At 33.0% G+C, this 25,755-nt stretch overlaps 1 protein-coding gene across 1 annotated transcript in view; it reads left to right on the top strand.

Annotated features, from left to right (window-relative positions):
* The first annotated feature begins 20,102 nt into the window (after nt 1-20,102).
* LOC149775743 (mitogen-activated protein kinase 1-like) overlaps nt 20,103-25,755 on the top strand; it is a 118,399-nt gene continuing 112,746 nt past the window's right edge. The window contains exon 1 of the mRNA XM_089943724.1: nt 20,103-20,253. Coding sequence (XP_089799850.1) covers nt 20,138-20,253 — 116 coding nt within the window. The 5' untranslated portion in view covers nt 20,103-20,137. The remainder of the gene's footprint in view (nt 20,254-25,755) is intronic.

A 25,755-nucleotide genomic window follows, 5' to 3' on the forward strand; every position in this document is an offset into this window, starting at 1 on the left:
ACATAACATTGCTTCAAGAACCCTAAAACCAGTATAACAGTGCTTGTAGAGCCTTCAAGAACAACAACATAACATTGCTTCTAGAACCCTCAAGAACTCCAGCATAACATTGCTTGTAAAACCATTTAAGAACTCCAACATAATGCTGCTTCTAGAAGCCCTCAAGAACTCCAACATAACATTGCTTGTAGAGCCCTTAAGAACTCCAGTGTAATGCTGCTTCTAGAAACCCTCAAGAACTCCACCATAATGTTGCTTCTAGAACCCTCAAGAACTCCAGCATAACATTGCTTGCGGAATCCTCAAGAACTCCAACATAACATTGCTTGTAGAAGTTCTGTTTATGATTTTAGCAGCTGCAGTGTAATTTTCCTCAAAGCAGAGAGAATAGACTTGAGGACACAAATAAATATCTTCTGTCCACATTTAACAGCTCTCCTTTGTCTAAAAGATCAGTTACATATGATTTTCACTGGCAATCCTGGAAGTCTTCTTTATTATTGAACAGTCACATTGTGACACTTTCTTTTCTCTCACTTTCAGGCAGGCTTTCACTTTAAAGGGACAGAAGCAGTTATAATATCTCTGCTACAGGTTGGAAAGTTGTTCGCCATTCATACAATACTGATGAATTTACACATGTAACTAGACATTCAGCAAATGTAATTACCTCTGATATTTCACAGTGAAGAATTATTTCAGTCTCAATGATTCAGTTCAGTTTCTCACAGAATAATGCATTTAAATTGAATATATTGACTTGTGATGCAGAAAGTTTGAACCAAAGTCCATACCTTGCATTGTGTTTATAATAATTTGTAGATGTAGAGATCATATGTCAATAGCAATCATATTAGTCTTTATTATACATTTTATTAAAATAAGACAAACATAAATGCAAGTCTGATCTCACTAAATGTATACAAATCTAGTGGAATATTTTGTAAGATCTCACAAACGAGTAACTCGGAATGCATTTAAATACAAGCTAAAGAGCAAAAGTGATGCACAAATTCCATGAGGATTCGCAAGTCACACTGTGAAAATCATTTTTCTATTTTCATCTTTTATGCTGATATTTAGTGCATCTATTGAATTAGCATTAAATATCGGCCTAAAAGATGGAAAAGCAAAAATGAAAATTTATTATTTTCCATTTTCATTTTATTTGCTGACATTTAGTTTATTAATTGAATTAACACTAAATGTCAGCATAAAAAATGAAAATGGAAAAACCATAAGGACTTAAAAGAAATATTAGAAAATAGCAAAAACCAGCAAGTTTTATTACAATTGGGCAAACAAAGTGAAACCTCTCAAAACCGAAAACCTTTGGGATCCAATATTTTTGTTTAGTTTAGAGACAATTTCAGTTTACTGAAGTATTTTTAGATTTGAAAAGGATGACTTTCTGAGCGCTTAAGTGACGAGAGAGAGAGAGGTTATGTGAACATCTGTCTTTGTGTGTGTAAAAGTGCCCAAAATTAAGAAAGGTATTTTTATAATTATTTTAAATACACGCACTTGATGAAGAATTAGCTGAAAAATATACGTTCCTTCCGAAAACTGTATCCTAATATATGTTCCTACCAAAAATCGTATCCTGTCACATGAATAAATAGTTGCTCCACATGGAGATATTGTCCTCATCACATGGAACATCTGAGAAATGAGATACAGAACTTTTGTAACTTGACTATAAGTCTTTTGGAATTATGAATGATACTCTGTATAAGACATAATGTTCACAGTTCAAGAACCTAGCTTGAAGAAGGCATGGAGCCTTGTCTTTTGTTTATTAGATCTTTCTTTAATAAATATTGCATGTGCTATTCACTTCACTCCATTTCTTGTGCCGTAGTCAAATAATGGTCATCCTTAGCAATCGCAAACATTATTAATCTCTTTTATAAGTTCTAAAATTTCTGGGTATGTCATATCACTGCCAGGTGGCTCAGACCATACATTCTCATCATGATCTCCATCATCATATTCATCGCTTTCATCATCAGCCTATTTGCTTTCGTGAAACCGCGATACAAATTCAAAATCACATGACTCGGATGTAGATCGGATCTGTATGGTGTAGCATTGTCGAAGAACATGATGATTTGTCTCTCCTGCCGACTTATCTGTTTGTACACATTATACATTATTTATCCATTTAATGAATATCTGTGTAGTCATACGTCATTTCCTGTTATCTACGTCTGCTGCTGGCAAGGTGATAACTGAAAATGAAATTAAATTGGCTGATGTTAATGGTATACCATCTGATTACAAAAAAGGTTGCATCTCTAAACATGATCTAGAATACACTGAAAATTTAAAGGATGCACAAAATTCAATCAATTAGCTCCAGAAACATTACAAGTAAAACAAAATAATGGATTCCTGATTGTCAATATAAATTAATAGAAGATTTAAAATTTTATTTTATAAATTGTGACAAATTGGTTCCTAATTTAGTGATTAAAACAAATGATATCCTCCTCCGTCGCAACGTACAAAATATATTTAGAAGTAGGTTTGGCATTTATTTTAATTGGATTATAAGAGTTAGATGGCACCATATATACAACTAATGATGTATCTTAGAGCTCAATTATGTAAGAAAAATGTTAATGGCATCACACATCTGATTATCCAGGAGAACACTATTTATAAACTACCAACAATAAAAAAGTTTTTGGGGAAATTTAATGATGCTTGTGAAATGATAATGAAGATATTGGTTTAAAACCAAAACTTAATTACATTTTGATTGAAAATACTAAAATTAACAAAACGAAGTGTGATGATGTGTGTGTTACCATTAGAGGTAAACCATTAACTTTATATAAAAAGATTCATTATTTGATACAGGAAGGAGTTAACACATGATATGTATAAGAGTAAATATATATATGCATGTGTGTGTGCAAGACTCACACCATTACATTCAAAGAGATATATTTAAATGATTGAGTAAATACATCAGCAAATAGCCATGATGACAAATTAAACTAAGAGTACAAATATATAGTTACAAGTTAAAGCCATTTTACTTACAGATCATTTTTACAGTTATTATGTGCATCAGTCTAACTTTATGTTTAACATTTAATTACCCCTTAAACCTCCAATATTAATTATAATCCTTATTACACCCCCCCCCCATGACAATAAAAAAATAATAGGAAGAGCACCCACCAATAGAAAGTTTTCATTAACTGGACCGTCCAAAACCCAAATTTTATTTCATTTGCATGAGAATTCCCATATAACTAAAATTCATTTTAAAATTTCCATTAATTTAACAAAATATAGTTTTAAAAAATGTATTATATATATTGTTTGCAAAAAGCTGAATGCCAAAAAATATCTTTTAAAAATAACCTTGAAAAGATGACATACATTTTTTTTTAAATACTCAGAAATGTCAAAAATTATTACTTTAGAAATTAACTTTAACATTTCCACAAAAGTATAAAAAATTGAAAAACAAAATTATTCAAAAGAAAACAAAGAATGACAATTCAAAAAAAAATTGCTTAACTTTTTTTTAACTGTACCAGAAGGACAGCAGCAGAGAGGGTAAACAGACCAATTGCTTTAAAGTCCATTTACGAAAAAGAAAATTTCATACAAATTTTTTTTAACAATATAAGCTTAACCGAAGCCTCTAACCAAAACCGAGAGTTTCTCTAATTTGGTTAGCTTTATTTGTTACCTCATTTTTGTCGTTCGTGTTTTTCTAAATTTTATTGCGTTTTTGTTTACTCGTCGGACACTCATTTGCGGTCGCACCTTCTCTGCTGCTGTAGTGTGTGAGTAATTAAATCATTATTCTATCAATCTCTCGACCAAAGATTTTCTCAAGACCTACACGCTATCGCGACAGAGGATCTTGTAAATTCATTGTTATAAATCCATGTGGGGTAGATTGTGCTTTTGAAAAGAAGTTTTTGCACTTAATCATGTCCATGTCCCCACTACACCAAGTCTGATGAATGTTTCGTATGTGTATCGACTCCATTAAACACAACTAAAATATTACAATTATCTCGGATCACTTTAGGTATTTGTGTTTATCGCTGAGTAACATAAATCACATCGGTGTTTTTATGTCTGCCTCGAGAAAATATCAGAGCTAGATTTGATTGTTTGTCCAGCATTACATCATCATATACTACGAGATTATTAATAAATTCATCGAGGTCATTAATATTGGTGATAAAATCAATAATATCACGATCCTCGTCCAGCAATTTTGCATTTTCATTTCAATCTTTAAGCACATCGTAGCAACTCTGATCATCTATGGATGGTCCCACTAAATATAACTTATCCAACGTAAGTCATCTCATTATTAAATTAAGCAGTAATTGTGTTTTACCCGATCCGGATGGATCTATTATTATCATTCTGATGGAATTCGGTAATGCTGATCTTATGTTACGCATTTAGGTTCGAATAAACAGTAACACAAGAAAGAGTGAAAAAACAAGCTTTGAAAAATTTAATAAATAATTTATTTCCCTGGAAAAATACTGTAACTATGAAAAAGAAAACTTACTGTTTTAAGAATCAAATCCTAAAATAATCCAAGAATAATCCATGAATAAAATTTTAGAAGTCCTAATAATAAAATATCCGAGCTGGATTTGATTGTTCGTCCAACATTACATTATCGTATACTTCGAGATTATTAATAAATCCATCGAGGTCATCTTCAGATGGGGCTTCATCAATATCGGTGACAAAATCAATAATATCATTACCATCCTCGACAAACAACTTTGCATTTTCATTAAAATCTTTAAGCACATCATAGCATCTCTGATCATCTATGGATGGTCCCACTAAATATAACTTATCCACCTTAAGCCATCTCATTATTAAATTAAGCAGCAAGTGTGTTTTACATGATCAGGATGGACCTATTATTATCATTCTGATGGAATTTGGTAATGTTGATCTTATGTGACGTGTTTAGGCTCGAATAAACAGCAACACAAGAAAGAGTGAAAACAACAAGCTTTGAAAAATTTAACAAATAATTTATTTCCCTGAATCAAATCCTAAAATAATCCAAGAATTATCTACGAATAACATTTTAGAAGTCCTAATAATGTTCTAATGATTTCAAGTTCGAGTCCCGACGAGGAATCCAAGATGGAAGGCGATGACGTATGCTGTATCCTGTATTGTGTTGAAGTTTACAGTTCCTTTGTATAAACACAAGAAATAATCCGGTGTTTGAATTAATGAAATTTCTTTGTTCCAGAATTCTGCATGAGCACTCAAAATATTTCCAGAGAAACGAATTAATCTTTTAGAATCCAAATAGTTCGAATAAAAATTATAACTCCAACTAAAACAATAGACACTTTCCAGTGTAAAAGCCCAGCTGAGATTATTTCACTAAAACAATGGTTATACAGTAATTTTGATGCGCAGAATGGGTGCCCGTATGAGTGTCACATGATCATGTTTACATCATGTACTCAAAACATGGCCCTGACGAAAACCAATCAATTTACTCCAAGAATAAAATATAAAATAAGTTGTTTGCTTCACAAAAGCTATTTACAAGCCTATGGTCACGTATCCAATATAGCCTCGATTTCACGATTATAACCACACATTAAAAATGAATAATAAAAAAAGAAGTTGTTTACTTGATCCCCAATCAAGGCCAAGAACTAAGTCAAAATCAGAAACAGTGTTTCTAATATTAGGTATTGATGAAAAGATTCAGGTCAAACTGAATTTTCTGGAAAATATCAAATTCCTAGTAAACAAAACGACATTATTTTGACATATAATGAAATTAAAAAATAAAAAGATTGTAAAACTTACAAACAAATAAATCAGATATAAATTAAATTAAATATACATAACACTGAAATGTTTTACTCGCTCTTGCTTTCGTGTCGCTGAGAAATGAATGACATCAGTGTTGTACAAATATAATAAAAAAATATGGATTTATATTGCGTTCGATGCAGAGCATTCACCCCCACCAATGGATTAACAACAATAATAACAGAAAATAAAAAGCGTGCACTTAGGTAAATGTGTAAAATGTGGTATAAAAATATATATTTATTTCGTCTCGTACGAAAACAGGTGGTGATATTACTGATTCATAAGGAAAATTACCAGGAGCTCCATGGGTTAAGTATCCAGGAGAAAAACATCTTCCCGGATAAAACTAATGTGGTCCTGGAACTCATCTTGATATCCGACTTGACGGGTGAGATCAGCCAAGACCTGGAGAGTATCAAATAAATGCAATTGATAAAGCATGTCACGTTCATGATATAGAGTATAAAAATCAAAATCTACAACAACGTCATATGGCAGATGTGAAATTGATTCACTCGTTAAATTCCATAAAAAAAAATAAAACTCTCAGAAAATCATTAGCTAATTGGTTGGTAAGATCTGCGATGAAAGGCAAACTAGTACTTGGGGCCGGTAATTAATCAACCGATTATTATTATTATTATTATTATAATGGAATCGATTTATTATAGCCGTAGAGGATATTGGAGGGGTAGAGCAACAATTAGTAAACTTGCTGATCAGCAAATGTTACACGTTATGTTGCTGCAAAATGGTCAGCACGACAGGCAATATGGCAAATTTATTTACCACCACCTAAACAAATTCAGTACGCACATTTTGATGTCAGCACTCCTAATAAAGTTCATCAAGGAGATATTTTGTTTTTACGACTCGATACTAATAAAATACAAATGCGCGTTAACTGTCGTTGACGTTCCAAGTAGATATAAAGAAGCAGAACCACTATAAACTAAAACAGCAGCTGAAGTTGTATCTACTTTTGAACGAATTTATCAACGAGGACCTTTGCAATGGCCCTAGTTACTACAGGTTGATCCTGGCAAGGAATTTCTTGGTGCAGTATCATCTCTGATGAAAAAATATAATGTCAAAATTAGACAATCAGGCAATTCTTGAACGATTTAATCGAACACTTGCTGAGTGGTTATTTGGATATCAATATGGGAAGGAAATAATTCAGAAAGCTATGAGATCTCGCGAATGGGTTGCAAGATTACTAATTGTGATAGCTGCGTTAAAAAATGAAATTACTATTGCAATTTCTATGAAATCCATTGATGCAATTAGGAAAAAAAACATATACCAATACAACGATATGACTCCTTTTCAAAACAACCAGTGCTAGGTAATGTGACTGTCAGGTATCTATGTGAACCCGGTGAACTTGAAGGTGGTAAAAAAAGAGACTAATCATATTTGGAGTATTACGACACATACAATGTCTAGCGTGGTAAGATCTACGGGTAGACCTACAATCTACAAACTATATTCAACTGCTCCTCAACGTGGATTTGTACGTGAACAATTACAAGTAATTCCTGAAGACACAATTGCCGCCGCGTTCACTATTGTAAACTAGCATCTCGACGCCGATTAGATTTAAGAGAGGTGAGCATCACATTTTCGCATGAATGACCAAAAGTAATATTAATTCTATCTACGGTAAATTTCTTGGATTATTATTTGTATACTGCCACAACATTACCGTGTTACAGCTTGCACGATGATTATTTTGCTGTTGTTTCAGCGTCATGATAAATTCAACATCGAGATTAAGGTCGCGCTTATTTTTTGTTATCACACTATTTATAACTAACCAATTTTTTTTACTACATCATCGCTGATTTCCTGAGTTTGATTATTATTTTCTGTCTAGTGTACGATAACCCTCCGCAGCTGAAATATTCTTCTGACTCGGGACACTGCGAGATGAACTAAATTTAAACATTCGATACTATCATCAACAATCCATATATTAGTGTCAGAAATAGTTAATCCTTGCGACGAGTGAATAGTTATAGCATATTCTAGAGTCCGCGGACTTTTGTCCCTGACTCCACCAGGCGTTAACACGCTCTCAACAACACTGACAGGAACTAAAACAATATCATTTAACACAAGATTTTGTTTCTTTGACGATCCTGTATATCAACTTGAATATTTTGTCGTCGCGTATCTGCTGGTCGATAACACAATGGTACAGGTGGATTTGAAAATGCTTCTTTATGTAACAAAAATAATTGTTGTTGAAGTGTATCACGAACTTCCTTTCTACTTGCAACTATCAAATCATCTGGTCTCCATAAATTACAAAAATTAATAGGAATTTCTGAAATTATCTCATGCATTATTTCACACTGAATTTCATTTGGTTTTAGTCTGATTAAGTTTTTTATTTCTTAATCTGGATCAAGTACTGTATGATCATCATTTATTTCCTTATAATAATCAACAAAAATCTTTAACCATTCGTGTGGACATTATCCAACAAATAGTGGTGGTTGACCATGATTACTGCATATTATTACAACAGTATTTTTTGTCAACAACCAATCAAGAAATATTTTTAGTGTTTCTAGCGGCACTGTACATATTTCATCCAAAATAATAATCCTTGGAATATATATTTCACCAATTCGTTCAGAAGTCCATGCATCTCCCTTCCATCGAAAGAAGCTGTGATAAGGATGAGATTTAACTCATCGTGTCGTTCATTTCTCTGGCGAGTCTATGTGTAGGTGTTAACACAATTATATCAACAGAGTTTGAAGAACTCTGAAGAAATAATTCAATCGCACAGGTTGTTTAACCAGATAAACTGTTTTATGTCTAGTTGCAGGATCAGATACCGATATTTTTTTCGTAATAAATAATTTTGATTTCAACGTCGACAGATTCAGAATAACTAAAAGTATATTTTCTTGTTTTATTCTCCATTCGCCCCATGATGCATAAGCGCCCATATGCAATTGTTCTAACATAATATATAAACTGAATCCGTAGCGACTCGAACCGCGTTATCAATAAATCTGTTTATCATCGATACTAAATTTATCGAAACATACGCGAGCATTGAAGATCTTAAATGAGTAAACTGCGGTGACTCACCATCAATATAACTCATAATTGTACGTAATTTAGTTCCATTTGGCAAGAAAACTGTTTCTCTACTTATAAATATGTTTCTCTTCGTTGTATCAGAAAGATTAAAATCTAGTTCAGCTTCATCTGTAATTAATCCTGTTCGATAAATCTCACCATTAGGTCTTGCAAACTGATCAAACTTATTTTCTTTGATGCAGATGCTTCCATTAGGTTTTATTAATTCGTTGTGATTTTCTTCGGAACTCTGAAATAACCATACTGATAAAGGATCATTCTTATTTATTTCGTTAATAAAATTAGATATATCACCGTTATAAAATTTAACAGTTCGATTTCGGGAAATATTGCCACCGCAGATGTCCACGCATGCTCATTATGATCAATACTATTTATTGGAGCTCCTTTCGATTGATATTTCGATTCGTACAAAATCTCTCCTGATATTGTTTTTACTATTATTGGGAATTTAAATTTATTTCCTAATTCATCATCATCATTTACTGTAGCTCTTTTATCCTTGACTGATTCAGTCAGTTTATTTTTTTACGTCTTCGATCCGTTAAACCATTTCCACGTATCGCATTTGGAATCTGTTCCATTACTTGTTCGGCTACACAATTTATTTTCGAAAATTTCATTGGTTTTAGATCGTGAATGCTGGGTTTTATCATTTAGCGGATATATTGCATAACAAAAATGCAGTCGCAGGATACGAATTTTCATAATACGGTTAGTCAATACCAGTCAACATTCCTTGTTTGCAATTTTAATTTAATTTTACAGTATCTCCAACGCCGTGGTGTAGTCGAACAGGGTCACGTTTGTCACTAATAATGCAAGTATCATCTACTTCCTTAATAAATTTTACTCTGAAAAAATATCTTTGATTGTTGAGATAATTCATAATCGTATACGCTCGCTGGTCGTTCATTGTAGCATCGATGACTTTGTTATTGGGCATGATTCTAAATGTTACCCACACATGAGTTGCGCCATCTATGCGAAACTCTTCCCTAGCATCATGAATAATTTTAATTAAATTATTATTTGCTGGGCTAGCTAAAGCTCGTCTTCGACAGTCAGGGGTTCTTCTATCAAGATCTAATCTAGATTTAGAAGGTTTAATTGCGGATAATCTTTCAAACTCCATATTATAATTAAGACGCATTTATATATATATATATATATATATATATATATATATATATATATATATATATATATATATATATATATATATATATATATATATATATATATATTAAAACAAAGAATAAGTGCAGTTGTCTAATGATAGGTTCTACAACTCCCTGTAACTAAGCCTGCGTAAACAAATTATGTGGACTTCATCTACAAAGTGTTCGAAGAGATAGTTTAGGACAAATACCGTGTCTGAAATGTGGTGTTGGGGTTAGAGGAAAAACGAAGTTGTGCGTGCCGTCATTAGAATTAAGTTAATCTTGTACCGTCCTTAGAACTAAGATTATATATGTATCCTCTGATCCTGCTAGAATGTCGTGTGGCAATCTAGAAGTTGACATGAGAGTTGTGCGGTTCTTTGAACTAAGATTGTATATAATATAATGCTGTAAATAGCTTGATATTTGCCGTGCCTTCCTTAGAACTAAGATTGTAATAATATGCTGTAAGTATGCTACTATAGTTAAGTTGTAATGTAATAATAATATTTAGTAATATAATATGTAACAATTTTTTATTTTAAATATATATTTATAATATAATGAACTACGAAAATTTTAATGGTATTATTTCGGCAATTAAAAAATTAAAACATGACAAAATAAAAATATCTAATGAACTGAATAAAGACAAAAATATTTGTGATTTTGAATCATTATAACAGCGAAAATTTGAAGATAGATATACACTACCAGCAGAGTATAGGCTCATTAAGCTCATTCAACAAGCTATTAAAAAGATACAGAAGTTGAACAATTCGTCTCACTTTCATGCACATTTGAAAAAATTAGATCAGAATTAGCTAACGAATACGAAACAAAAAATTAACAAACGTGTGAAGCAGTTGAGAAAGTTTATGTCTGATGGTAAAAATGAAAGCAGTGTCAGTAATTGTGAAATTAAAAGTTATGGCAGCGAGCGTTTCAACTTTGTGTGGTGTAACTCATTGTGAAAGGACCTTAAGATTTATTTCTGATAATAATCTTTATTCTCATTCAGCCTGATTATTATTATTTTAAGTACCATATACCCCATCAAATTATAAAATCAGTCCTATAATTATTACTTTAGGTATTCTTTATCCCATGAAATTATAAAACCAGTCCTATAATTATTACTTTGGCTATCCTTTATCCCATGAAATTATAAAACCAGTCCTATAATTATTACTTTGGCTATCCTTTATCCCATGAAATTATAAAATCAGTTCTATAATTATTACCTTAGGTACCATTTATCCCATCAAATTATAAAATCTGACTGATTTTCGTGATTTTAATTACCATTCACCCTATCAAATTTGAGAATAAGTGAAGAACAATATTATATTTATTCTGATAATAATATTTATTCTGATAATATTTTTATGTAATTTTCTGTTTTCGATGAGATTTTTTATTATTTTAAGTATCATTCACCTCATTAAATTATAAAATCTGACTGATTTTCATGATTTTTAGTAACATATACCCCAACAAATTATAAAATCTAACTAATTTTCGTTCTTTACAGTACCATTCATCCCATCAAATAATAAAATCTGACCAATTTTCATGATTTGAAGAATCATTTACCTAAAATCTGGACGAGAATCAGTATAAAAAAAATTCTGTTATATTTCTTTACATGTTTCTTTAGAAATTCAAGGATGAAATTATTATTATTATGCAATTTATTTTATTTTTTTCTCTTTTCGATGAGATTATTTATTAGTTTTGAGTTTTTATTTAGCCCATAAATTTGATGAAATCGTTTAATAATCTGATTTAATTTGGGTAATATATACTCATCAATTTGATGAAAATGTTCGATAATCTAAAACAATATTAATAACGATAAAATCAATAATAAAATTATTGAACATAATTTTGTTAATGAAATTGACTAATAATCTGAAAAATTATGGGTAATATATCCATCAATGTGATAAAATTGTTTCATCTGATTTGACTGGGTAATATACTCATCAAATTATAAAATGTAACTAGTTTTCGCTATTTTGAGTAATACTCTACCCCACAAATTATAAAATCTGACTGATTTTCGTTATTTTGAATATTATATACCTAACTCTTAGCGAGAATCAGTATTAAAAAAAATTGTTATATATATTTTATTTCCCCTGATTATGAACCAGGGTTTAAAATCAATCACTAAAGTGAAGATCTATTATCTTACATACAGATTTATATTCCGAGTTTTATTTTGTACATCAGGTAAAAGTCCAGATTGGTCAGTAAGTTTGAAATGTATCCTTGATGATAGCGGATTATGACATCGCAGATAGACCGGAATAATAGGTTCTTGTACAATCAAATATACAGGAGTTACCGGAGGTGTAAATGTATATAAAATATATCATTGTTGTGCCTGATTGGATTTTTCAAGATCGATTTGATAGCTGCCATCATTTGCATCACATACAAGATTGACTGCGATTATTGATGTTATATTAACAATTCCCGGTGAAATATGGCAGCGTCCACCATATGTTATGTTTGAGAATATTTGATGGTGGGGCTATTTTTTGTTCCATGTGGTTAATATTTCTGGAAAGTTTTTATTGATGACGTCTTTGATTGAATTTTTTAATTCGTCGGTATTAAATCCTGATACTGTGAAATTTGGTAATTATTCTTCTGTGATCGCGTAGTGTCTTAGAAAAAACTGTTTAAATGGTTTTACTTTTGGGTATGGAGTAATTTGATACGTTACATTATCACCCCAGTCACAAATACAACGATCTGTTTATTGACAAACTCGAGGTCTGATGCAACCTGCTTTAGATGTTGTATTAACTCAATGATCTGTTGCTTTATATCATCGTTGTAAAATTGTGCGACACTGGAAAATAAATTTTGTAATTTATTACTTACTTGTTCATGTTCAGACTTCATGACGTCGGAATTTTTTTTTTTTTCGTCGATGAAACATTTAATCTCCTCGTCTGCGTTAGATATATCGTCATGATATAATAACCTAGGATGTCTTGTGCCATCAAACCTAGTAATATAATAAGATATATCTGCTATGTTCTATGGATGAGTTTTTCGATACTCTGAAGTTTTACAAATATTTTCTTATCCTTGGGTTCTGGTGGTCCTTGATAAACAGGTGGTATATCAAGCCATCCTAACACGCTTCGGATTGATGATTGATGTACACTGTATATCTACAGCATACTTCATGATTTGTTCTATTTGATAACTGCCCGTGGAAATTCCAACAATTGGCCAATAGGGACTTCCATCGAGTTTATTTTTATGCAAAAATACCAAAGAATTATTTGCTGGTTATCCACCGAATGAATTAGATAATATTTGGCCAACTATGACATACTCGTAATTGTGCTAGTGCTATTTCTTTCGCTGGAATTGCAGTTGTAAAGTTGACGCTAAATTCAGGATTGGTTCAGCTTACTGATATCATCGTAGTTTTAACGGAGTCATATTAATGACAATCTGCATTAGTAACTCGTTCGGCGTTGACATTATTATTATTATTATTATTATTATTATTATTTAAATCGGGCGTGATTTCTATCACAGTCATTACTTCTTTGTAAATCTTAATCATCTCCGTGAACTCAGTATCTGATATTATTCTCTGATATTATTCCATCGCTAAGGCCTGATGATATCAACGATGATAATTTGGAGTATGCTAGCGTCGCTGTATGCAACTTTATTATATACTCATGTAGTTTTGTATTTGCAAACGTAGATATTTTTTGCGATGATATTAATAACTTCAGCAATTGTTGTTGCAGCCGAAACACAAATTGTTATAACTGCTGGAGATGTCATTGTTATTGTTGATAGCAATACGCCTGTTTCAGCGATAACAGCGGACGCCGAATACAAAATTATGTCAACGGCAACTACACGTCTTCGATATTTTTTACTACTGCTGTATTCTCGTCGACGATATTTTTCAGTTTTGTTTGCCACTCACATACTTGGCTGTATCTATAATGTTAAACGTTGATTGGGGAGCTCATACTATTTTAAGCAGGTGCTAGTTTAGCAACTAATTAAAGACACCAATAATACAACACGGCGTTGCATTTTTCTTCGGGTTCCACTACGAATGTTCCCTCGTTGTTTTGATCCAATATAACTAACGTATATCCATTATACTCGTTAATTGGATAACGCCGTGGTATTGTGGTGGATATCGTGAATGTCGCAGCACCAAGTACTGAGAATCTATATAACGCGGTAACCTCAGCGCGATGTTTACTTGATTTATTAAATGGTGACCATAATGTTGATCCAGATGCTACCGTATATACTACAGTCGGTAATTCTTTTTGTGCCAGACAGCTTAATATCAATAACCGCTGGACTTCCCAAAAAATCGTTAATGGCTCTATTTATGTTTCTACGAAAATTTAAAAAACGTTTGTACATGATTAGAATATTCAAATCTAAATGCGGTCATTACATCATCGATTGTAATTAACGAGTTCATCATCGTTATGTTTCTATCATCGACATATTTCTTCGTTGCAGCGTCATCACTTGATTATGGTTCTCCAGGACCAGTAATTTTATTATTAGTCATATTGAGAGAACATGTCATTGTATCACCTGCGGTTAATAAACGATCATTGATCTCAGTTCTGACCATGTTGTTGCTGCTGTCTGCATATGTTTTGGTTACCATATCATCTACTTTTGGTTCTCTCACATTAATAATTGTATTTTTACTCATATTGAGATCGCCATACATAATATCTCCAATTCTTCTGATACGTCCAGCAATTTCTCCGACGATTGATAGAACTGAGTCCTCCGAGTTTTTAATTTTACTGTTTTTAGTAAGCACCTCTAAGTTATCTTCTGCTGCATCTGGATCCCGCAGAATAATATCTGTTAAAAGGGGTATTACTCTTCTTTAATCGTCATTGTTTATCTTGAAAAAGAACTTCAGATTGGTCCACATTAGCAAACTTAAATGATTAGCGAATTCATCCTTGACCACGTCAAGAGTTGCATATTTAGATAAGTCGCCTTGACGTTTGCCCCGAGTCTTACTCAGAGAAGATCTTCCGTAAATATCTATCATTATACTTTAAGATCATTTTAAAACGACGGTGTACGGTTATACTGTCTGCTTGTATACTCGTGCACGACTTTATGAGGTGCTATTGTTGATTGTGACACAGCGTCGAGTACAGCAATTACTTCATGCCCGCATATTAACGGATCTGTTATTGTCTCTGTTGGTAAGGTTGAATACCAGACTGTAGTTTTTATTGTTTTTACGTAATTTAAAAATTCTTTTGGTGGAGCCAACTCATAAGAATCAAAATAAACAATCCCACGTACGTCAACTGCGCATGACACCCAATGAGTACCTGGACCGGACATTTATTGAGATTAATAATGTCTGTTTCAATATTATTGGTTGCTTTGGTAATTGATCACTCATTAAAACACGTATCAAGTTTTTATATTTAATTCTTTTATATCAGCATCGAGTAAATCAAAATTTGACATAGAAAGAATCAGCGAAGTGTTCCTGGAAGTCTCAGACATTTTCCGTACCAATGAGGGGTTTCTGGCAACCTTAGGCCCTTTCCCCTTTTTTTTAGAAATCTTTATTCCCTTTTCTGTTGCTTTCTTTAATGCTATTCTTACAGCAGTTCCAAGAGCACCAAGTGCAGCTAAGTTTTGCAACAGCTGGAGCAACAGCGGCTATTATTACTAGTATAGCTGCAAGAAGTGGAAATATACCACCTGTTTTAATCACGTCTTTAATGGCATCCGCAGAAAGATCAGATTTAACACAGGTATTTCATCGTTTGGCGTTATTGAAGTGCTTGAGTTGACGTTCAGTCAGTGACAGTTTATTTTGACCACCTCTGATCTGATCTTTTTTAGTGTTATTTTTGTTCAAGAATTCTTTTTTTTATACTGATTGTAGTTTTTTAATCTGACCTGGAGTCTACTGGGGCATCAATAACTCTCATTCGTTCACCAACATCTTCAAGCAACATTGTTTTTTTCTGAGAGTTTAACAGCCATTGCTCTGTAATTAGCTATAGCTCCTCTTGCCACACAAGCTCGAAAGTGTATATCAACGACAGATTGTCTAAATAAATCCAGATGTTCCAGCAAAAAGAAATAAATCGGATATAACGTTGTAAAATCTAGTTGGAATATTTGTAGACAGTAATCAACATTTTGATCACGTCCCATGAATGTCATCAAACGAAGATATGCACGTGCTACATGAATTTGATCAAAAGTCAATAATATATCTTCGGAGGGTTCTTGATGTCCATTTATTCTCAGTGTAACTTCATTAATATCAAGTTTGTCAAATATCATTACACTGTGTGTTTGTGAGTTTACTCGTGCAGCATCTTGGAAAGCAACAAATATATTTCGCGGTGCAGAAACACCTTGTTGTGATGCTATCTGCCATGTGAATAAACCATTAATGTTACTTTGAGCACTATTTGTTGTCACCGTCAACCATGATAATGTTGATTTACCACCTGAGTTCATAAAGGAGAACAACCGCTGTTCTTTAGTGACTGATTGTATCACTGTTGGCATCCAAAACGAACATTTTGTCAGCATTACTATACCAGCATCACCGATAGGTCGCCAGATTGCATCTTCGTCAGTAGCCTTTCTTACAAGCATAACTGTACGCTCGGCTCCAAAAATAACTTTCCTAACATTTCTGCAAAATCCAAAGATATGTGACAGTGGGATTGCTCATGTATATCTTATACTTCCATCTTTCAGCATTGATCGACGCATTGCAGATCCTAAGTTTAATTCTGGATTAACACCATAAACCACCGGCCACACATCAGCGTCAGCGGCTTTTCTTGGTCGTCTTATAATACGTTATTAGTGTGGTCAGAAATGTCTTTGGCAAACATCATTGACCGACCAGCTGATCTTGAATAATTGTCGGAATATCTTCCTTGATCCAATATCATTGTGTCAACATCGGCATTGTTTTTACATATTTAAATGTTTTTCCCCGTCAATGATGTATGTAGCACTGTTAAATAACGCCATAATACCATTATTAACGAAACCAACTCTAACATCAGCTCCAGATTCAGTATTATCTGTCTTCAGAATTTCACCTTCTACTTCAATAAATGCTTCAGCGGATAAGAAATATCTACTTGTATCCTGAACTTGCAGCTCAATTCGACCACGCTGATTTGGCTCTCGTACGTCATAAGAATAATACTGATAATCACGAACCGATTCATCCTTGAAAACTGACGCATCCATGTCGAATGCGGGATCAGATACACGTTTGAACATTTTATTATAATTGTTATCATCTAACATGAATATCACTTCCTGCTATTAAACTTGCAGTTATATTTTTTCTTCTTTTTCTGATATGGGTGCACCAGCCAACTCTGATAGTTTTTTTCTTTGCAGCTTGATTCACTATTTTGCTGACATTTACATGCATAACTTCTGTACAGGGTAATTTTAGTGGCTGTGGTTTTTGTCGTATTAACAGTGCTAGTCTTTCCTTGATTACGGAGAATGCTTTACTTGCAACATCACCAATCCTTTATCACAAACAACGTCAATAGCTTTCATTTTAAGTTGCTTTGCAATCGGTATTGTTTTTGGGGCTATCCTTCTAAACAGACCCTGAACAACCGAGTCGATCACCGTAAAATGCTTCGTATGTTGGTTAACGCAAATTTATCACCCTGACAAATCTAAATCTAAGTTGAGAATTATGTACGATCATCTTATTTTAATCATTGTATTTAATTACATACCCTCAATCACTGATAATCATCAACGATTTCATCAATAAGAGACCGATAAACATTAATATCCATGATACCGCCTGTAAATAATCGTTGTCAAATATCAGCTGCTTCATTAGCAATTTCTGGAGAATTATTACCAGCTCGTTTTTCGCCAATCAGAATTTCTAATCGTTCAACATCAGCAAGGACGTTATTGGGGCATGAATTAATATGGCCACTCCCCCGGTACCTGAACCAATACCACTTCCAGTTTCTTCTTCTCCCTCACTTGTTGTTTTGTCTGCTTTTTTCTTACTTGTTGCTGAGCATAATATCGTTTTTGTTTAGTTTCTTTAAGATGCAACTTCATTTCTTCTTCTCTTTGTCTCCTTTTTGTCTTACTTGTTCATTATACGCATTTACTGACTGTTTAAAAATAGTAAAATTATTAATATCTTCCATAGATAGACCTGATCTGCGGAGTATTAGTGGCGATACAATATACATCCTTGACCCAATCGGCAGCTTTTAAAGTTTTAACATATTCGGGTTTTTCATACTTGTCTCTATCCAAATGTGGCAATATTAATTAATTGATCTGGGTCAAGGATATCGGCAATACCTTCCGGCATAAATTTATCCATAATGTTAGTTTTAACTTTTGAAGGAGGTTGAACTTCAGGTTGTGGTTGAGGAGGATGCTAGGGTGGTGGAAGACGGCCAGCAATATCAACAGGCAATGTTCTCAAGTGCTTTTTGAGAAGCCTCAGTGGCTGTAACGATTTTCTTGGTTGGTTCGATAACTGGTTTGAATAACTGTTCTGTACCATTTGCAATTTCCACCTGAGACTCCTGACGTGCTTGTAGTTGTTGCTTGACAGCATCACAAACAGGGATATATTTCTTAATAGACTCTAGTCGCTCTCGATCTAATCTAGCTGTGCAAGATTCCTATACTGATATAATAATGATTTAATTACGCACACACTACAGCACTAGGGAGGGTGCGACCAAAAATGAGTGTCTGAAAGGTAAACAAAAGACACGCATTAAAATTTAGAAAAACACGAACGACAAAGATGAAGTAACAAAATGAGCTAACCCAATTAAACTCTCGGTTTTAATTACAGGCTTCGGTTTTGTAATATTGACTTTATATTTTCATTTTTTTCGAATGAAGTTTTATTTTCATAAATGGACTATGAAGCAAGTGTTCTGCTTACCCTCCCTGCTGCTAGGACGAAAGGACTGTACAGTTCTACCCACATCAAATAAAGCCGACGATATGGCAATGACCATAGCAGACTCAAGTCCTAGGTCACGTGATACTTGTTGCTATAAACTTTATAAACGCCCAAAGTAAAACAGATTGTATTTGGCTGGGTTTTTCCTAGGAAAGGTTTACTGTTGAGTTCTTAATTCAAAGCATGTTTTGTCAACTTAAAAAAAAAAACACCTACAGTTTTCAAAACGTGTTCAAAAGTTTCAAATATATTGTATACTATACTGCATTACTTCATTGTTTTGAAATAATATTGTGCTTTAATCTTCTCTGACAGCTATAAAATTTGAAGCTGTCGGTTTACAAAACAGGTGGCTGCACCATTATTATACCTCTTTGTCCACAACAGTCCTGATATTCTGGCAGTTCCGTAGAACAATATGCAGATCTCCGCTATTTTTTTTTTTAATTTATCTTCTGACATTACTGATGGCACTACCAGTTATGTTAGAAGAAAATGGAAAGCGGACGTGCACTCGTTGGGGTCAGCAGTTAGCAGGTGCTGTGTGTCGTCACTTCATACGTAACGAAAACGGATAGCTTCCCCGCCTTGTCATTCGGACCTCCTCGGCCATTTCTTCAAGACAAACATTATTCGTATGAATGACCTCGAAAATATGTATGCTACCTTTGTGTCCCTAATTCATTGAAGTTTTAACATCTGTTATGTTCTTTTCTTTCATCTGTTAAGGCTTTTATCAAAATATTTTGAGGTTAGTTTATGTCACATGTTTCCCAAAATGTTAGCAAGAGCTTGATGATTAATGCCTATATTCGATTAGGCGTTTAATTTTTATCAATATCGCTTAAAATTGTTAACACTGAAAACGCGTAAAGCTATTATTAGATTTGACCTAGTTACATGAAACGGAGGTTGCAATATGACGTCAGGGTACCTGAACACGTGACTATGCAGTATCAAAGCTATTTGATCCAAAATGGACGCCGAAGCGAAACGGCCGCATCAAGATTTAGTACGAGGGCAAATTTTCGAGGTTGGTCCTCGCTACTCCAACTTAAACTACATAGGAGAGGGAGCATATGGAATGGTTGTGTAAGTATTATGCTATTCACTTTCATTTCCGTTAAATACTTATGCACAGCACTGCATAATGTCAATACAGTACCTGTGTGAAAAGCATGACCTGTGACCAATAGACGAAAGAATCTCGCCCTGCATGCTGTTCATTTTTTTTCGCAAAAAAAAAAAGAACACAGGATACTCTTCCTTGGGAAAAAAATATTGATACGGTGCTGTCAGCGATAATTGTTGGGGTAGGTTTATCACAGTAAACTCTTTAACGCATTCTTGTTATCGTATCAGTCCACTTGATTGTATGTGACAGCAAAACTTGGAATGGAAGTGTCATATTTATGATCTGGTCATGTTCCGATCACTGAGGCCATGGACATAAGAATGACAAATAAGGTACTGAAGCTGTTTAATACAAGGTTATGAAATTTACATTGCATAAGGTATTTTGAAAAATGCATTGTCCATAAATATCCCACATGTTAGGATTTATTATTCGTTAATCTTTCCCCCCAATAAACCCCAATATATTACCTTAGGAGCATATCTAAAAATAGCACGGATTCAAGATTTCGTTAGGTTCGCTATAGATTTGTAGTTGTCTCGTAAGCAAAAGGGAAAATTTGTGTTGACCAAACTTAAATCATTTTTTATTATACCTTAATTAAATAAATGATGTGTTATTCATGCATTTGTAGAAGTGAATTTTTAAAAAATATGACAAAACATTTATCCCCATTGTATTCTGATGTGCAGTAATATGGGATAAATACACCCTGGTTGTACATTCAAATCCATCCCACTTTTAATTATTCAGAAAATTCATAATCCATCAAAAGCAAACAATGTAAATTTGTTTTTCTATTAATTTTCACAATTTCACATGTCCTTGTACCTGAAAACACAATAGTAGATTAAAAGTTAAGAAAATACTTAGCACCACATTCCCAAGATGGCAAAATGGTTTGAAATTCTGTTGGTTGGTGCTAGCAATTGCCAAAGAAGCACCTCAGAAGATTAAGCTGGCTATATATGTATCGTCATTAAAATGACATAGTTATATTGTGTACCAATTTGGGTCCAAAAGTTGACATACTTTTGCAGTGTAACATATTCTTAAAGAATTAGTAGACTTACTTTGATGATATTAATTTATACTGTCACCAGTTAATTAATTAGTTACAGAATAACTTAAATAATGAAAGTATAAACTAATATCATAAAAATAAGTTTACTAATTCTGTAAAAATGAAAGGGCATTTTAAAAATAATTCTCACTATATTATGATTAATTATTTATAAAATACTTGATTATAAGAATTATGCACACCATAATTTTTATTATATGAATTATTGAACATCCGTCAATAATATATCAAGATATACATGTAATATATATTTTTTTAATCTTTCTTTTGGTGTAATAATGTGCATTATACATAAGAAAAATATTAATAGAACTTTATCTCTATTCATAAATTTGTGTGTGTGTGTATATATATATATATATATGTGTGTGTGTGTGTGTGTGTGTTTCTCATATTTTAAATTTATGCCCTCTATTTCTCAGTATGCATTTAACAATAGTTTTAAGCAATACTTTATTTTCAAGTTGAAAAATATGTTTAATACATTTATCCGCACATTTTGTACATATATAAAAATTATTATACTCATATCCATGCACATAGGAGCAAATGCACAAGTTATAACCATTCTGTTTGTCATAATTTTATTGTTGCCAAAACATTACTGTAACTTTTCATAGAAAACATGCGAATTCATGAATTTTAAGTCAGCTACAAACCAGTTAGAAACAAAACTTACATTTTTCACCAGTTAGTTGATTTGCTTGGTTGACTTGCTGTTTTTGATCAGATTTTGAATGAGTAGGCTTATTTAAGGTAGTTTAGTTGTATTACTAATATTTACAATATTGTTCAATTGATAAATTGAAATGAGTTGACCTAACACATGGTTGAGACTGCTAGCTCATACGGCAAAAGGATTTGCATTCATTTTAACTTTCTTTTATTACATCCGGTTTGTTTGAATTGAAACAAAAGACATACATAATGTGGTAATAAAAAACATGTGTTTTTGATTCAGTGCCACAATACAACAAATACTTCTGCAAGTTAGATATCACAGTTGGCACCTAATTAGGATCTCACTGAAATGCCCTCATACATAGCTGTGACTGTAGATTTTACATTATTCACATTTTTGAATACAAGATTGCACATTGCATTTATGATGACTACACTTTTAACCAAACTAAAGGATAGGCTGAAACCTGAATTTTGTTTAACAAAGCTTTTTTAATTAGTATTTATTTAATAAAGTGCTGCCACTAGTAGATTCATTGATTGAAATTTCATTGAATATTGTTATTTATTATGTACTAAGAATGTCATTTACAAAGAAAATTTTAACAAGCTTCTTTTTAAAGGTTGAGAATTTCATGGTGTTGATTCAAATTTCCACCTTACCCAGCATTAAAAGCGGCTTTGCAAGTTATCAAAGCATGAGTTATGTAGAGGGAGTGCTATACCTGCTCTGTGTCCTGCATATATGATCATGTTCTTTTCCTCCAGTGTCAGCTCTTCCCTTTTGACCCATGATGCTTATATTTAATATTAAGACTGGTAGCATACAACAGTTCAAGATCACTTTACATGCATTTGACATTAAAAATTCATGTTGGTATGTGTATTCAGTAAGAGAGGTAACTCTTACATAAAAGAACTGTCTTACTAAGAGGAATGCATTTAGCATAGCACAGTGTCGTAATATCATCACCTAACCCTTTTTTTTGGCCATATGAATATAGCTTTAAGAGTATCCCAGGACAATTATGTTTGACAAAGTGCATACATGTAAAAGGATCACTTACTGCAGGTCAGTGATAGCTTTATCTGTGTATCTGTCCCTTAGACATGTGGACAAAAAGTTGCAGATTGTTAGAGAATGTGCTTGACAATTATTTGGCTTTTTTGCTTCCTTTTCCTTCAGTAAAGTTGAGATTTGGCAAAGCTGTCATTAAAATTATAAAAGGCAAGAATGTATGCACATGCAGAATGCTAAAGAGTGATTCTTTCCAGTATTAGTCACATATAGAACCCCATGAAATTCATTTTGAATTCACATTGAATAAAACACAACCTTCGTTTGCATTTCAATCAAAGCTCATAATTAGCCTAATTTGAAGGTTCTTTTATTTTTAACAATCTGAAAATGAAAAATTGTTTGGCATTATGATGGACAATATCTTGTGCTGGAAAATGCAAGTTGGTAATGTCATTAAAAAAGTTAACTTGCTGTTTTATCTCTTGAACATAATCTGTTTTCCCTCAAGAACAGAGCAAGATGTTCTACAATGCATTTATCATGCCATACTTAGAATATGGTTGTTCTGTCTAATATAATTTCTGAAATTTCAAAAAAGAGCAGCTAGAGTTATTCTTGGTCCTGATTTGGATACACCATCAACAGATCTTTGTAAAAGACTAAAGTGGTTTCCATTTCAGCAGAGAACTCAGTTTCAAAAGGGTTTACTTGGATTAGTTCCTGTGTATCTTAAAAATAGAACTTTATGTTTGTTGAAAATATACATTTGTATTAGCTAAGATCCATTTCGAACAACAATTTATATTTACCTAAACCAATTTCAGAATTTTATTAAAAGAGTTTTGCTCTTGCAGTCAAACTGATGAATTCCATCTTTAAAAAGCTTCTTTGTCAGCATCTGCAGAAACAGTCATTTGCATGATTTGTTTAATTCAGTACTATTACTCTTTAAATCACTGTTATATCGTCTACTCACCTGTTTTATACGTTCCCAATGGCACTTTATTTTGAATCTTGTATGTACTTGGTAAAGCCTTGTTCATATTTTATTGTAGCAGTAGATTAATTATCTAGTTTTTGATAGCACTTGTTGCCTAAAGGACTCACGGTACTAATTCAGTTCCCATAGTAAACCTATGCAAACACCATGATATTAAAAATTCAAAAATATTTGAGTGCTCATGATCAAACCGATACTTATCAGTATAGATGAAACCTGGATGTCAGCTTCTGTGTAGAGGAAAGGATATGAGCCACTGCATTTTCTGGACCTGCATGTGTTTGAAACATTTGCTTTTAATTCCACACCTAAGAGTCAGGTGCTAATTTTAGTAACGAGTGTTCCAAAGTCAAGACTGTTAAAGGACTGAAATTCCATCAATAAAACAATGTCTCTGTTGTTTTTTCACTTACAACTAGGATAAGCTCTCAAAAAATTCTTTTTCCTACAACATAACTTACATTATTAACCAATCCTGGTTCACATTTTTCCATACCATTAGTACCGTGTGACCTATAGATACATCTTGAAAATAATGTGCATTTTATATATATATATATATATATATATATATACACACACACACACACACGGGTACTTGCAGAAGGCCTCGTGATGGAAGATTGGCCCTTGACCAAAATGAGCATTAAGTAAAGTCAGATAATAAAGATTATTATTATTATTGACATGGGTCATGGGTTCTGTAATTAATAATCCATTAAGCCTCTCGTTCTTCATTACTTTTTTCTTTTCATCTTGTTTTCACTCACATATCTGTTACTTCTGCCTCATCAGTTTATATTTCAAATTTGCTATCAATTTCAGCTGATGAAAATTCAGAACATTCTCCATTATGTTAAGTCTGGAAATGTCTTATCTGAGCAACAGATATTCCCTGTTATCCATCATTTTATTTGTTAAATAACTCCATTATATTTGGTAATGGGTGAATGATTTTTTCTTTTTATTGTTGTTCAGTGTTTTTTTTTTTCTTCTATATATATTCTAAAATTTGATTGGCTGAAATTGTGTGCATTAATAATGTATGCTGGATAGTCCTGTTTTAACTCAAAATGGTTATGATTACACCTCCAACTTGTCCGAGTTTCCTTTGACCCTTGTTATGCCATTTTGGATATCTGGACATTTATGTTGGGGTGTAGGGTCATAGTCCACATATAAGAAAACATATTACAAATTTAATTAGACAGTATTAGAAATCCGAGTGAGCATCAAATTTCAGAGCGATAAACGACAAGATCTTTGCACACAGGAGTTGAACCATGGAATGAAACTTGTTTCATTATCAAAGGAAAAGCACAGTTTTGAGTATGATTTGATTGGGTATTTCGGATCACCCTGATCTTGTTGTTGTAGGGTTTAACGCCATTTTTCAGCACACGATAGGCTATACATTGCAGCGAGTATTAATGTTGGAGGAAGAACCCGGGAAAACCCTGGAAAGAACCACAGACCCACGAGAAGCTACTGGCAAGCTTTCTCACATAGACACATTAGCCGAATCCGAGACTCGAACTCGCGCAGACAGAGGTGAGATGACAGTGATCCGTAGCGGAGAGTGCTTTAAACCACTCATGGCCCCTCACCCTGATCTTATTGAATTCTCGTTCAAAAAAATATTTATTTCCAGAGTCCCAGATGCACACAAAAAA

This window comes from Sinohyriopsis cumingii, chromosome 19 (assembly GCF_028554795.1).
Source record: "Sinohyriopsis cumingii isolate HCF-2022 chromosome 19, ASM2855479v2, whole genome shotgun sequence".
NCBI lineage: Eukaryota > Metazoa > Mollusca > Bivalvia > Unionida > Unionidae > Sinohyriopsis > Sinohyriopsis cumingii.